This window comes from Asterias rubens, chromosome 1 (assembly GCF_902459465.1).
Source record: "Asterias rubens chromosome 1, eAstRub1.3, whole genome shotgun sequence".
In the NCBI taxonomy this organism is placed as follows: Eukaryota; Metazoa; Echinodermata; class Asteroidea; order Forcipulatida; family Asteriidae; genus Asterias; species Asterias rubens.
Genome location: NC_047062.1, coordinates 3,615,676 through 3,628,898, shown reverse-complemented (window position 1 = coordinate 3,628,898; position 13,223 = coordinate 3,615,676). Strand labels below are relative to the sequence as shown.

Sequence of the window (13,223 nt, the reverse complement as noted above, 5' to 3'; positions counted from 1 at the left end):
AAAAGTTTTCACAAAACTCAAAATAAAAAAAAACCCTCCAGAATACTGGTCCTTGCTCTTTAGACTGGCCCGGTAAGGGTCAGTCACCTGACCCAGTAAAAATTAGCTGACCCGGTAAGGGTAGAATTTACATGACTCCTCGTCTGGGTCGAAATAATTCTTCGTGAGGTTATCTTTAGTGCATCATCGCCTGACACATAGTTTTAACATAGCTTTATGAAACGTTTTTTTTCTTCTTACCGAAACATGTGTCGAGACAGCGTCTAGTGCAGGGGATGGCGCTTTTTGTACGTAGGCTTACTTAGTCAATCAATGTAAAGAAAAAACTTGACGATGTCTCAGGGCAGGAAACTATCATTCTATATTATTTACAGAATGATGACGACTGTTAAAGAAAGAACAAGGATGTTTGGATGTAACATCAAAGTTTTGTTCTACGTCACCCTTATTCACGAACTCAAATACCAGTTTGTTGTTATCTTAAGCGTCAAAGCTACGGAAAACTTGCCCTCCTCCCCCCCCCCCTCCCACACAAACAACACAACCTGACACCGCCGACACACAGTGAAATCCGTGGATATCCCTTTATACTCACAGCCAAAAATACTATTGAAATCATTCCTATTTTAAAATGGATGAATGGAGTTTGTTTTTTCCGTATGGATATCCGGGGTTTATTATGAGCTAGATACATCGCCGGTTTGAAATATCCCGTTTACTCATTCCGTACCCACGGCGGCCTGGCAGCCGGACGCAAGACCAGCCGGACGCAAGACCCCCCGCGTGCGGCGACGAGCGGCCCGTCTCGATTACCCCGCACGTACCGAACATAAAACACGAGCCTTACGGAAAGATATAAACACCACGAAGAAATATGCGGAAATTCTGTTCGCATATCCACACATTGGCAGTGTTGTTTACTGATGTTGATGTTGTTGTTGTCGTAGTTGCTGTTTTTTTTGACATCTTCCTTCCTATTCGTAATTTTCGCGGTTCCGTAAGATTGTCATAAAGATAAAGGATTAATCATTAATATTGGTCCATATAAAACATATACAAAATTGTCTTTACTGCTTTGGAAAGGTTAATGCCCTTCAAAAGTTCAAACCCCAGCTCCAAAAGTTCAAACCTTTCCATATTCCTGAAAGAACAGAAACATATTTTTAAAAAAGATCTTTTTGACTACTCTGGAAAATGTAATAATTATGGAAAATGTTTCGGTGCGCAGCATTTACGTGAAACATTGCAGAGCATGCACATTCTGTATACAGGTAGGTCTAGAATTACATGTGTTGCTACACAAGCGCATGTATCAAAATGTAGGCCTTTATACTCTACATAATGAGCATACAGTACATGTACATTTACATGGATGGTAATGCAAAATGTACATTATGAAATTGATGCATGGGGGACGTGACACTGTACTACCTGGGTTGCCAATGCATAATTCAACGAAACGTTAGTGACTTCGCACGTCACTTGAGATAACCGATCTTTGATTCGTCACAACGTGTTGCCATTGGCCAGCGACCAACAACGCCCACAATTCCATATAAGGAAACTAGGGTCAGTTTACAATTACAGGTTGTAAAAGGTGGCCGCGGCTCGTGTGTGTACCATGTACGCGTAACGTAAAAAAGTTTGATATAAATGCGATCCAATGTTGACAAGAGTTCAGTTGATAACTAGAGACACGTGCTTGGTGAGATGAGATTCATATTCTATTCTCACTTGACACTGATACACCAGTGAGCTTGAATACTGTCCAGCATCTTAACATCTTACTGAGGGAGTTAAGAATACACTGAAAGTACAAATCATTTTTTTTACTGTGTTCACAAACTCCGATTCAGCTGTTTGTATGTTATTTGAATCTATTGCTCGGCATTGCTGCTCTGTATTCCATTTCTTCGACCCATCATACCTGATCGCGATGGACGACAGCATCTCTGTGGGATTTCATACGCTTCTCCTCTTCGCAGTCACTTTCCTCCTTGTGCTGACCGCCGTACGACAGTACCGGAGGAGACCCAAGAATCTGCCTCCAGGCCCCTGGGGTCTGCCCATCATCGGCAGCCTCCTAAGTCTCGGCACGAATCCTCATCTCACCTTTCTCGAGATGACCAAAACGTACGGTAAAGTGTTCCGGATGAACTTGGCCGGACAACGAGTAGTGGTGGTCAACGGGTTCGAGGCGGTCCGGGAGGCACTGGTGAAGAACGCCTCAGCTTTCGCTGGTCGACCTAAGATGGCTCTGTTTCATGAACTCACAGAAGGGCAAGGTAAGAATAACCTTCAACTACATAAACAACCCTCATTATGCAAACTGTGCGCTGCTGTTTTCTACACGGGTCATTCACAAAATATTAAATGAAATTGGCTCATGCTACGTCTATTTTGCTAACATAACATATCTCTCCAGCTACGTAGTGTTGACTGGGGTTGTGGGCGTGTTTGTTTACTACAATGTATGTTAAGAAGGCCCACAGAATTATGATTGAAATTGGCTTTGGAACGCCGGCCCAATAAGTTTATGTTTTGCGTCGTTTTTCCCTTCTTATTACAAGACTTGCTGTAGTAAACTATATTGTTTTCTGATCAAGACTAAACGGAGCTCTAAAGTTGATCTTGATCGTGATTTTTGAGTTTTTAAGACGCAAAGGGCAGACCTATATGCGTATCGCAGTCCTCCTAGTATTATCAGACATTTTGTACTTGCTGACGCATGTGAGCACGTCGTGCATCTTCGTGTCAACCTTCGTATCAACCTTATGCACGGTCAATAATAAAACAATAGTAAACGCAATCAAGCGTAGTCTACAAACAAACTGTCACACTGCCGCCACGTGATATGGGCATATCGAATATATTTTCACCATACTCGTTTCTTGTGTGTAGGTTACTCATTAAGCAATCATTCTTTATTTATTGCATTGATTTGCTTACACAAACTGTTGTCAAGATAAGAAAACAACTCTTGTTTCTGGGAATTCGCAGAAGTCACGGCTTTATTCATGTTTGGAGTGGGCTTTCCTGTTGTTCACAAACATAAGATATCATTAAAACATGGGGGCTTTGATAAGAAATGTAGATATCGCAATCCTTTAAAAATAACTGGAAAAGATTGTCAATCATTTTTATTTTTTAAACCGAAACACGGATGTAAAATGTGTTATGCTTGTTGGTCGAATTCCAAAGTGCATGAGATGTCGAAATTACACAACCAAACACGTGTGTTTTCGGGTTGACACATTGATTGGCCTCGTTGCATTGGCTGAATAGTCCCAGTCCTAGTTTTAGCATTGCTCCATGGTTAGTAATCTTGGTCCACAGTGTTTACTTAGTGTATTGTTGTTTGTATTTACTCGCTTACTACTGTTACAACAAGAGCCGACGATGATCTATAGTTGACAATCGGCTAAGCAAACATGGGTGTCAATGGTCAGAAGATTAAAATGCCAACACTTCCGCTCTTCAACAAACAACTGTCTGACCTTAATTGTATCTTTTTTTAAAAGCCGGTTGGATTTTATGTTTCTTTCTCAGAAACAGGTCGTGTGCTAATTGTTATCTTATTTTAATTGTCTTGACGAATCACCAAGATGAAAGACAAACCGCTGATATTAATCCACCCTACTTTAAAAGTTGGAAAGAAATTTGTGGTAAATACGACTGGAGCCGCGTTTTATGGCTTTGCTTGTCTCTGGGTTCGATTTTGAGGGTGCCTTGCGGTGCAGTGTAAATCGAGATCTTGATATTGATTATACAACTGCACATCTTACAATGTTATAACAAGTGTTTTTGGACATGCCTGGGGTATAATGAACTATGAACCACACATCAATCTTAAAGGCACTGGACACATTTTGTAACGAATGTCAAAGACCAGGATTCTCACTTTGTGAGGGAGCCGTTTCTCACATTGTTTGATACTATCAAGAGCTCTCCTATAATATACATGTTTATGCTAACACATATTTTCAGTACTAACCATTAGTGTCCAGTGCCTTGAACTGCTTATGTCTCATGATTGTACTTAGCTTTTCCTCTTCTTCATTCTACTGCGCAGCAAACCACCAAATCGGTTGGGAAATGATTGCCCCCCATTGAAAACCAAAGGCAGCGGACACTATTGGTAATTACTTAAAATAATTATTAGCATAAAACATTACTTGGTGACAAGTATTGGGGTGAGGTTGATGGTATAAAACATTGTGAGAAACGGCTCCGAAGTGACATAGTTTTCGAGACAGAAGTAATTTTCCACGAATTTGATTTCGAGACCTCAGGTTTAGAATTTGAGGTCTCGAAATCAACCATCTAAACGCACACAACTTCGTGTGACAATGGTGTTTTTTTCTTTCATTATTATCTCGCAACTTCAACGACCAATTGAGCTAAAATGTTCACAGGTTATTTTATGCATATGTTGAGATACACCAAGTGAGAAGACTGGCATTTGACAATCACCAATAGTGTCCACTGTCTTTAACTGTTTTTAATGTGACTTTTTATACACACGGCTAAAATTCAAACTACCCTGTGAAATCAAATTAATTGTAAAATTCCTTTGCATATGAGTCGATCCAACCTATAAAACATGTAGATAATATCCCAATATAGAGAACTGCTCCAGTGCATTAAGTCATATCACGGTTACTCCCCAGTGGCGACGACTGCACTTCCAATCCAAGGGCATCTGCACTATTTTATAGATTCATAAAATCAGTTTTCCTTTCACTCCCGGCTGTCCTCTCCACGGCTCCACAATTCCTCCAAATCACAAGTGTCATATAAAGACATACAGAAAGAACTCGACCCCGGGCCAAAAAATCACTTACTTTGTAATTGTTCACGTTTGCCGCCAAAAAGGGTTCCTATCGTATGTCGACGTGTGACCATTGTGGAGCCCCATAACTGGGACCAATCTTCCAGCCATGATAGTGCGTGCCGAGGGAGCAGTTTCACGAGACAGGGGACAACTCTCAAATGGATTTGACCGGTGTCTTTTTCCCAATTTTCATATTTTAAAACCAGGGGCTATATTCTTGATGGTGCATGCCTGAGAATTCAAGTGCTTATTACGTGAGTCATAAGGCCACTGCATGACTTCACAGCTGCAAATGCAGGAATTTTTGTGCTAAAATTTGATCCATTTTTTTCGACACAGATTCAATTAGTTCATGGGTCCCCCTATGCTTTAATGCATGTTGCGATTGTATTTTCAATTTAAAGTTTGCACAAAATGGTAACCCTTGCAGTTGGAAGGCTGACCACTGCTAGTATTTAATAAATACATGTACTCTGCTTTGGTCGAAACGTCAGACCACTCGTTTTTTTTATTGAGTTGGTAGGCAGTTTGCAACAAATAAGTATCAATTTTCTGGCATTGAATACATACCTCAAAACGCAAATTTTGTATGATAGGCTCACAAGTGCCCTTTCTATATAAAATGCACTTTTTAGACGTATCCAGACAGACGGAGAACGTTTAATCAATTCCTCAGTTTCATTGTTCTCTTCAACTTACAATGTGACGATCAACCCTATAGTATATGCGGGATCATGCCTAGCCGCCTGTGACATCGCTGCGGTCAAACGGTTTACCGTTTTTCTCCCCCACCCGTTGGTTAACAGTTGACACACCTTGTTTCATTTACACGGACAATGACCAAATTAAGTACGAACAAACGCCACCAAAGTGCTTCATTGAAGCCCCCCCGGGACACGCTCCAAAAGATGGACAGCTTTTAAATCCTCAGATCAATACCTCGTCGGAAAATCCGGCGCCATTTTTTACTTCTTTTCACTGACCAGCCTCAGCGAGAATTCTCCCGCGTACAAGGGGTGAAAATGACCGGTGGTTTCTATTGTGTTTGCATTGAACCCTCACTGGTGAGGGTGCGTGCACTTTCCTGACTCCAACTTATCCGCTGTTTGCTAACAGTAAATCCGACAAGTAATTTGGGCACATTGTCTCGCACAATTGATCGGAAAATTGGGCTGCGATATTTATATAGAATCTACAGGTTACCAATTGTGTAAAGGAAGTTGCACTTCCAGAGGGGTCAGCTATAAATAAAATGCCTATACTGACCGTTGCCTACAAATAACGCATGGGTTACTGACAAACCCATTGTGCATGAATTTTTCTTTAAAATGTCGGCTGCGTACAGGAATTGTATATAACCAAAAAACTTATGACAGGATTTGAAATTTTAGAGACGTTGCCGATTCCAGGCAGAGGTCCGGCTCGTGACAAAATCGAACGACTGAAACAGTCGGTTTTCGACTTCTAGCGCGTCCAGACTGTTCCAGACTTCAAACTGTTCATGTCTTGTGAAATTCAATTGTTTGATTCGGCGCAGTTCTTTAGCGCGTTTTAGTTACTCACATTATAGTTATCATCGTACCAACATTTTCAGATTTTCCAGCATTTTAAGGTTTTAATTTGATAACGGCAATCACAGAAACTTCACCAGAAATAATAAATTGTAAAAACAGTCGGCTGCCCTACTATTATCAGAATTGCAAATGTATCATTCATAAGCCGTTATTGCGGTCGCTATTTCATTGTCCATCCGATGTCTACACTCCACAGCCATGGATCTGATTTAGTGGTCCACGCACGGGCAATTGCCCATCTATCAAAAGATTTCAATTATGCCCTTACCAAATAAAAGACCCCCTTGGAAACCCCACTTAAGTGGTTTGCAATGTTACTGACAATCGGAGTGTAAGTTATGCGATCAACCCTTTGAATGGCTCAGTTTTCAAGGGGTTATAATTATTTGTTGGGTTTAAGCCCTCCGGATGTCTCTCAATGGTCAGTAATCATATCATAGAGAAAGGACCTTTATATATGGTCATAATTAAACGAAATAGTGTTGAAACAAGAAATTTCCCACACAGCTAAGAAAACAAAATGAGAAGCAATAACAATGCAAAACGCACAAACAAACCACACACTAATACTTAGCAATATTTACACAAGCTTTATTGTTGTTGAAAACGTGGCCTGGAATATAATCATTAAAAAAAAAACCACAACATTGTGTCTTACGAGTTTGTGTCTTATTATTTGCCACTTCAGGAATTGTGACCTCGGATTATGGTCCAGTCTGGCGAGAGCAGCGACGCTTCACTCTTCAGACTCTCAGAAACTTTGGTTTTGGGAAGAGGAGCTTTGAGACCAAAATCACAGAGGAGATTCATCACATGCTGGCGGCCTTCCGAGAGAAGGGGAGCGAAGCCTTCCAAGCAGATCACATCCTTGAGATCAGTGCATCCAACGTGGTCAGCAGTCTCAACTTTGGTCGGAGGTTCGACTACAAAGATCCCCAATTTCAGCTCCTCGTGGACATGATTTACAGATTCTCTGAGATCGGCACCAACGCAGCCGCGGCAAACTTCTTCCCGTTTCTCATCAAGCTTCCTCTCCCAAACATCCGCGAGATGTTCCACATCAGCGACATTATTGAGAGCTTCTTGATGGGCATCATCAATCAGCACAAGGAGACCTATGACCCTAAAGCCAAGCGGGACTTCATAGATGCTTACCTTGGTGAGATCGCTCGTCGCCAGCAGGAGAGCCCCTCAGATGATGCCACCTCAGCATCCTTCACCGAGAAGTATCTCTACCACATCTTGAATGATCTCATCTTCGCAGGCACAGAGACAATGTCCTCCACACTCAGGTGGGCTCTTCTCTACATGATCGTCTTCCCAGATGTCCAGGAGAAGATTCAAGCAGAGTTAGACTCCGTACTCGAAAAGGACCAACTTCCAAGCATCGAAGACAGACAGAATCTGCCCTACACAGAAGCCACCTTGATGGAGGTACAGCGAATGGCCAACATCACAGCTCTACCATACCCACACAAAACAACAGAAGACACGGAGCTGTGTGGTTTCAGTATTCCCAAAGACACGCCCATCTACATCAATCTGTACTCGGTTCACATTGACCCCACCCAGTGGGTGGAGCCAGAGAAGTTCAGGCCAGAGAGGTTCTTGGGCGAGAATGGAAAAGTCCAGAACAGACCTGCACTTATGCCATTTTCAGCCGGTAAGTTTTTTGTTGTCTCTTGTCTGTCCATTTGTCCGTTGGTTGATTACCTATTATTGCAAGCAATCACAAAGAATCTGCACCGGACAACTTAGTAGAAATTGGTGATTCATCGATGATACAAGTTTCAGTTGATTTCATTACCTTGTATTACAGCAAAATTGAGCCTACAGTTTTGCAAATCCATAGAGTTGACTGTAATATATGACAGTACTGCATGCACTATGTGCATCTACCATTTCCACCATTTTCGGAGTCAATTGTTTAGTGTACACTAGCAGGTGGACATGGTAGGTGCATTTTTGTGCAGGGCCATTAGATTTCGGTTTCTTTGAGTAAAAGTTATAAATTGTTCAACTTGTAATAGTCTCAACAAAAAAAGAAAAATACAATTGTTTTTGTCTTCAACAAAACGCCTTAACTACACCTCATAAAAAAAGAAAACAAAAGATTAACAAATTCAGTTTTCCAAAAAAAAGAAGAAGCCCCACCACTCAATATTATCATTTTCTAAAATTCATTCAATTTGTCATCATTTCTCAGGTCGTCGTGCCTGTCCCGGGGAAAATCTTGCCAAGATGGAGTTATTCCTCTTCTTCTCCTCTATGCTTCATGCCTTCAAGATCAGCGCTGCTCCAGAGAATCCACAACCCAGCATTGAGAAACACTATGGGATCAGCCTGAATCCAAGCCCCTTCAAGATCTGCACCACACCCCGGTGATCACAAGCCATCCTGAGATCAGGGCCAAATTTCATGGCTCTGCTTACCGGCGAATTATGTGCTTACGATCACCATACTCCACTTACTTTTCAAGCGCCAAATTTCTGTGCTAGCTGTGTGGTGAGCAAAGAGCGCCTGGTAATGTCAAGTAGGCACGCACAAAAGTTGCCTGCTAACCAGTGAAATACGCTTGGTGTCAGCACGGAACTCCCTAAGCGCAGATTCTTCGCTTATGGTAAGCAGAGGAATGAAATTGGACTCTGGTCCACAACATGGCAGTCAGACATACATTTTAATTTTTATAACTTATTTTGTTTAGTAATATAATAATCACATGATATCTTTCAAAGTTTTGACCAAAGTCACATTTATACAGGACCAAATCATAACATTTTCTTTCGCAAAGAAAGAATTAAAATGTGGCAAAACATTATCAGCAAATTTTGGCAAGTCAAAGCTTAATAAGTACACACACAGGCCTGGAATTACCAGGGAGAACACCAAGGCCATGGCCCCTGGTCTTGACCTTCGTGCCACCTTGACAGTTTCCCATAGACTTTAAGCTTTGGCCAATGGAAGTGCCCTTAGCAAAATGAAAGTGGCCTTGTCCTTTAACAAAAATATGGAATTCCAGGCATGCTTGTAATGAGTGACTATACAATTGGCAGCAAATTTGAGGGGAAAAGACCAAAAGATCCGTCAGCTTTTTGCCAACTCTCAAGTAAAAAAGTATAGTGTGACTTCCCAACTCAAGACACATTTTTTAGCTCTCCGATTTTTATACAATGATTATTCTGCTACGAAATGTACTTTATAACAATTGTCTTCCATAATTCTTGTAGTCACCGAATTCAATAACATCAGCTTAGTTCATTAAAACCACAGTATTTTAATCTTAGTTGTATGGGTACATTTGCACATAATCAACAATAGGGTTTTGAAACAAATAATCCAGATAAAATGGTTAATAAATTAATTTATGTTTTGTAATAGTAGTTGTTCACATAATTATATGATCAACATTTTTAATACATTTTTGTTTCATTTTCAAAACGTCTTATTTAAAACTGACTCAGTTTCATATTTATATTGTACATATAAACTATTTTTCCATTTATATTTTAAAGCATTGTAATTGTTATCTTATTATTATTATCATTATTAAGTTATTTTCATTCGTGAAATGCTCAGATTGTACATGTTTTGTATTCAGATAGGTTTAAGGTCATCATCTAAAGTTAATAGACACTGGTACTAATCTCAGGAACAATATCTCAAGCCATAAAACCCCTTTTCTATGCACCGACTTCTTTCAAGCATAAATGTTTTCATTATGGTGATATGCATAATAAAGAAAACAAATATGGCTGATTTATTGACAACAATGTGATAGCTCAACATCAGAAAAACCGACCCAACTAGAATGTTGTGATGATTGGTCAGGTTGGCGGTCGAGCTGGTGTATTGGTGGTACATCTTTTCTCCCCTTCGGTCTCTGGGACCCTTGTTCGAATCCCTTAGGGTTCACTATCTGGATTGGTTTTCTGTAGGCCTTTCTACCTGATGTCGTGGGTTTCCCTGGAATACTGAGGTTTTCCTCCCACATCTAAAAATAAAACTTCCTTCTTTCTGGAGCTTCCTATTTTTTCTTCTACCAGTTGGATTCTTGGCTATGTACAGTGATTAAGTTTGCTTTCCTGAGAGTCCTTAGAATCAAAACGAGAACTAATGAATGAATGAACTGAAAGTGATACACACCCCAACCTGAAATATATATATAGTGTTGCACTTTTCATGTGCACTGTAAAAAGCATATACCTGTGAGAGTTGAACAAACTTTATGAACTTGTTTCTACATTGTTCTGGGTTTTAGGCACAGCAAATTATAATCTGAAACATTGACAGAATGTAGAGGCAGGACTTTGATGGAACAGAATGAAAGTGAACCAGTGATTTATTTTCCTGCAATCAATTAGTGAGATGTGAAAACTATAGGAACATTCAATCTTTGTGAATTGTTTTTGGAAATAACACCAATGTTGATACACCTTTCAGAAATATCTGATATGAATATGAATTCTATTGTATGAAAACAATGTACATATAATTATAACTATCTCTTGTATAGAATCGAATTACAAAACAGAAGTTAAATTTTTGGCTCAGATTTCAGCTTCTTGTTTGATTGAAGTTTGTATTCGTTTGTGGCGACATTCAATATACACAGTGTTTCAAGGTTGTTATTGTATTATAACAGACTGTAAGATTTTGTATTAAATGTATACTATCTATTGTGCCTTCAACAATGTAATAAATATTAAAAATGACAACTTCAATACTATTTGTCAATAAATCTGTATTAACGTGGTGTAATTGGAAAGCCTTTTTAAAGACAATCTACACAAGGGATTTTAGACAACAATGAAACAAATGCTTTTTTTGTAAGTTTACATTGGCCAGGCATAATAAGCATTGAAAACAGGTTGCACTCTTGGTGGTGCTGAATAATTTTTGGCTGATAAATTACATAAGTCATAGTTTTTTTGGCCAGTTTTTTTTCTTATCAGAACCACCCCAACTCAGTTAGAGATATCACCAGGTTACTGCAAACCTTACTACCAGTATATCAATCAAGAATTATGTATCAAACCCTTTGCATGAAATTAGGCTTCATTTTCAATCTCCTACGAGATGTAAAATTTTGTTTGAATGGGATCGAGATTCAGTACATGTATCAGGATGACAAGTTCTGACTTGTCTGTGATTAGTCTCATATAAGGAGATAAACCCTATTTGCATTTCCTACATCTAATTCAGCACTAAGACAGGTTACTTGGTTAGAAAGGATGACTGGGGACTAATAAAGCTAGTGGCAATCATGACATCATCAGTCCCTAGTCGCTGGTAACGCTGGTATCGACTGATCTAGACTTCATAGCAGTGGGATTACCGATTCCTCTGACGTGCTCCAACACACTTTTTTTCTCTCAGTTTGCAAACCCATTACCTGTCCCTCAGGCCAAGCGTGAGATCATCCGTCTGAAGCACCACTCCAATGCTATTATTAAACAACTCGATATAACGGAAGACCATTCATACCGAGCCAGGAACAAAAAAAGAGCCCCAAAGAGGAAATACTGTTCCCAGACACGGAAGGAATTAATATTGAAGTATCTACGAGAAAACATTAGTATTAATAGAGTGTACTGTTTATGGGCTAAATAGTACATATAGGTACAATACAAACATTGGATTCTTATCGGGACAAAAGTGCAAGCCTTGTTGCACTTGACATTTTGGATGTACATGTACTAATGTTATTCCGCACAAGATCCAAACATTGAATCTAAGGTTACACTGATTATTTTCAAAGGGTCTCGTAAAAGAGGTTACCAGGTCTCATATGAAATAAACATACACAACATGAATGACATCCTTTCAATTTGAACTTTTGGCTACGCCACTGTCATAATATTTAGATTTCATGGAGTTATGACAATCTGTGCGAACAAGAAGGTGATGAAACTGGTTGAGGGTATATGCAATCTTATTCCCCTAATCCCTGGGGGGGGGGGGTAACAACCCCCCACCCTTGCAGACATGAACATTCCTTGCCTTATTGTCACTGTTATTTGAGTTAATACAGCTTTTGTGAATTGTTGTCTGTCTCCCCCCCCCTCGAAGGCTTAACCACTCCCCCACTGGGGCTTACCCTCCAGATCCCTCAACCTTCTTAAAAATAGTGCATAACATTAAGACCTTAGACTAAAGAAAGGGGGGCGCGCCCACCCCCACATACATTCCTGTCTTTTCTTCTTTCAGAGCATGCAGCAAAGGGATCAAACAGTGATAAACAACTCATGACAAAACGGGAACATACTGAATGAATGACATCCAAGTTCTCATCTCCCAACCCCCCCCCCCTTCTCCACACCCTCCCACACATGACTGGTGACTATTCTTGGCTTCATTCCAGTGCCAGACAGACAGAAGTTTCTCACAAGACATCTTCAGCGACTCCTTTTTTACACAACAACTTCTGCCAAGCTCCAGGGGGCTCTGAAGGACAAGAGACGCTCCTTTGTGACAGATCCCGGAAAGATTTCCATAACGCCAATAATCCCCAATGACAACACCCATTCCATGGAGCCCTAGTGCAGAACCCATCAGTCAAAGTGCACTAATCAACCATTCAGTAGTGTCCAGTCATCCGATGTATGGAAGAACGAAGATGCTGATCTATTATTAATAAATACGTGGCTCTTTTAATTCAATTATTACACTGAAGACTCGGAAGTCTTGGTCGATTTTTGAAACCAGTGGAAAATGAAACCACTGGCTGAACAAAACAACTTTTTAAACGTAAGATTTTCTAATGAACAAATAGTTAGTGTATTATAATAAGTGTTCAATATACATCAGGGATAGTC

General features: G+C 40.1%; 1 protein-coding gene across 1 annotated transcript; it reads left to right on the top strand.

Annotated features, from left to right (window-relative positions):
* The first annotated feature begins 1,705 nt into the window (after window positions 1-1,705).
* Window positions 1,706-11,129, top strand: LOC117299889 (cytochrome P450 2J6-like). Its single transcript, XM_033783482.1, has 3 exons — window positions 1,706-2,285; window positions 7,097-8,071; window positions 8,615-11,129. The coding sequence occupies exons 1-3, from the start codon at window positions 1,865-1,867 to the stop codon at window positions 8,791-8,793; spliced, it is 1,575 nt and encodes a 524-aa protein (XP_033639373.1). The 5' UTR covers window positions 1,706-1,864; the 3' UTR covers window positions 8,794-11,129.
* The last annotated feature ends 2,094 nt before the right edge of the window (window positions 11,130-13,223 follow it).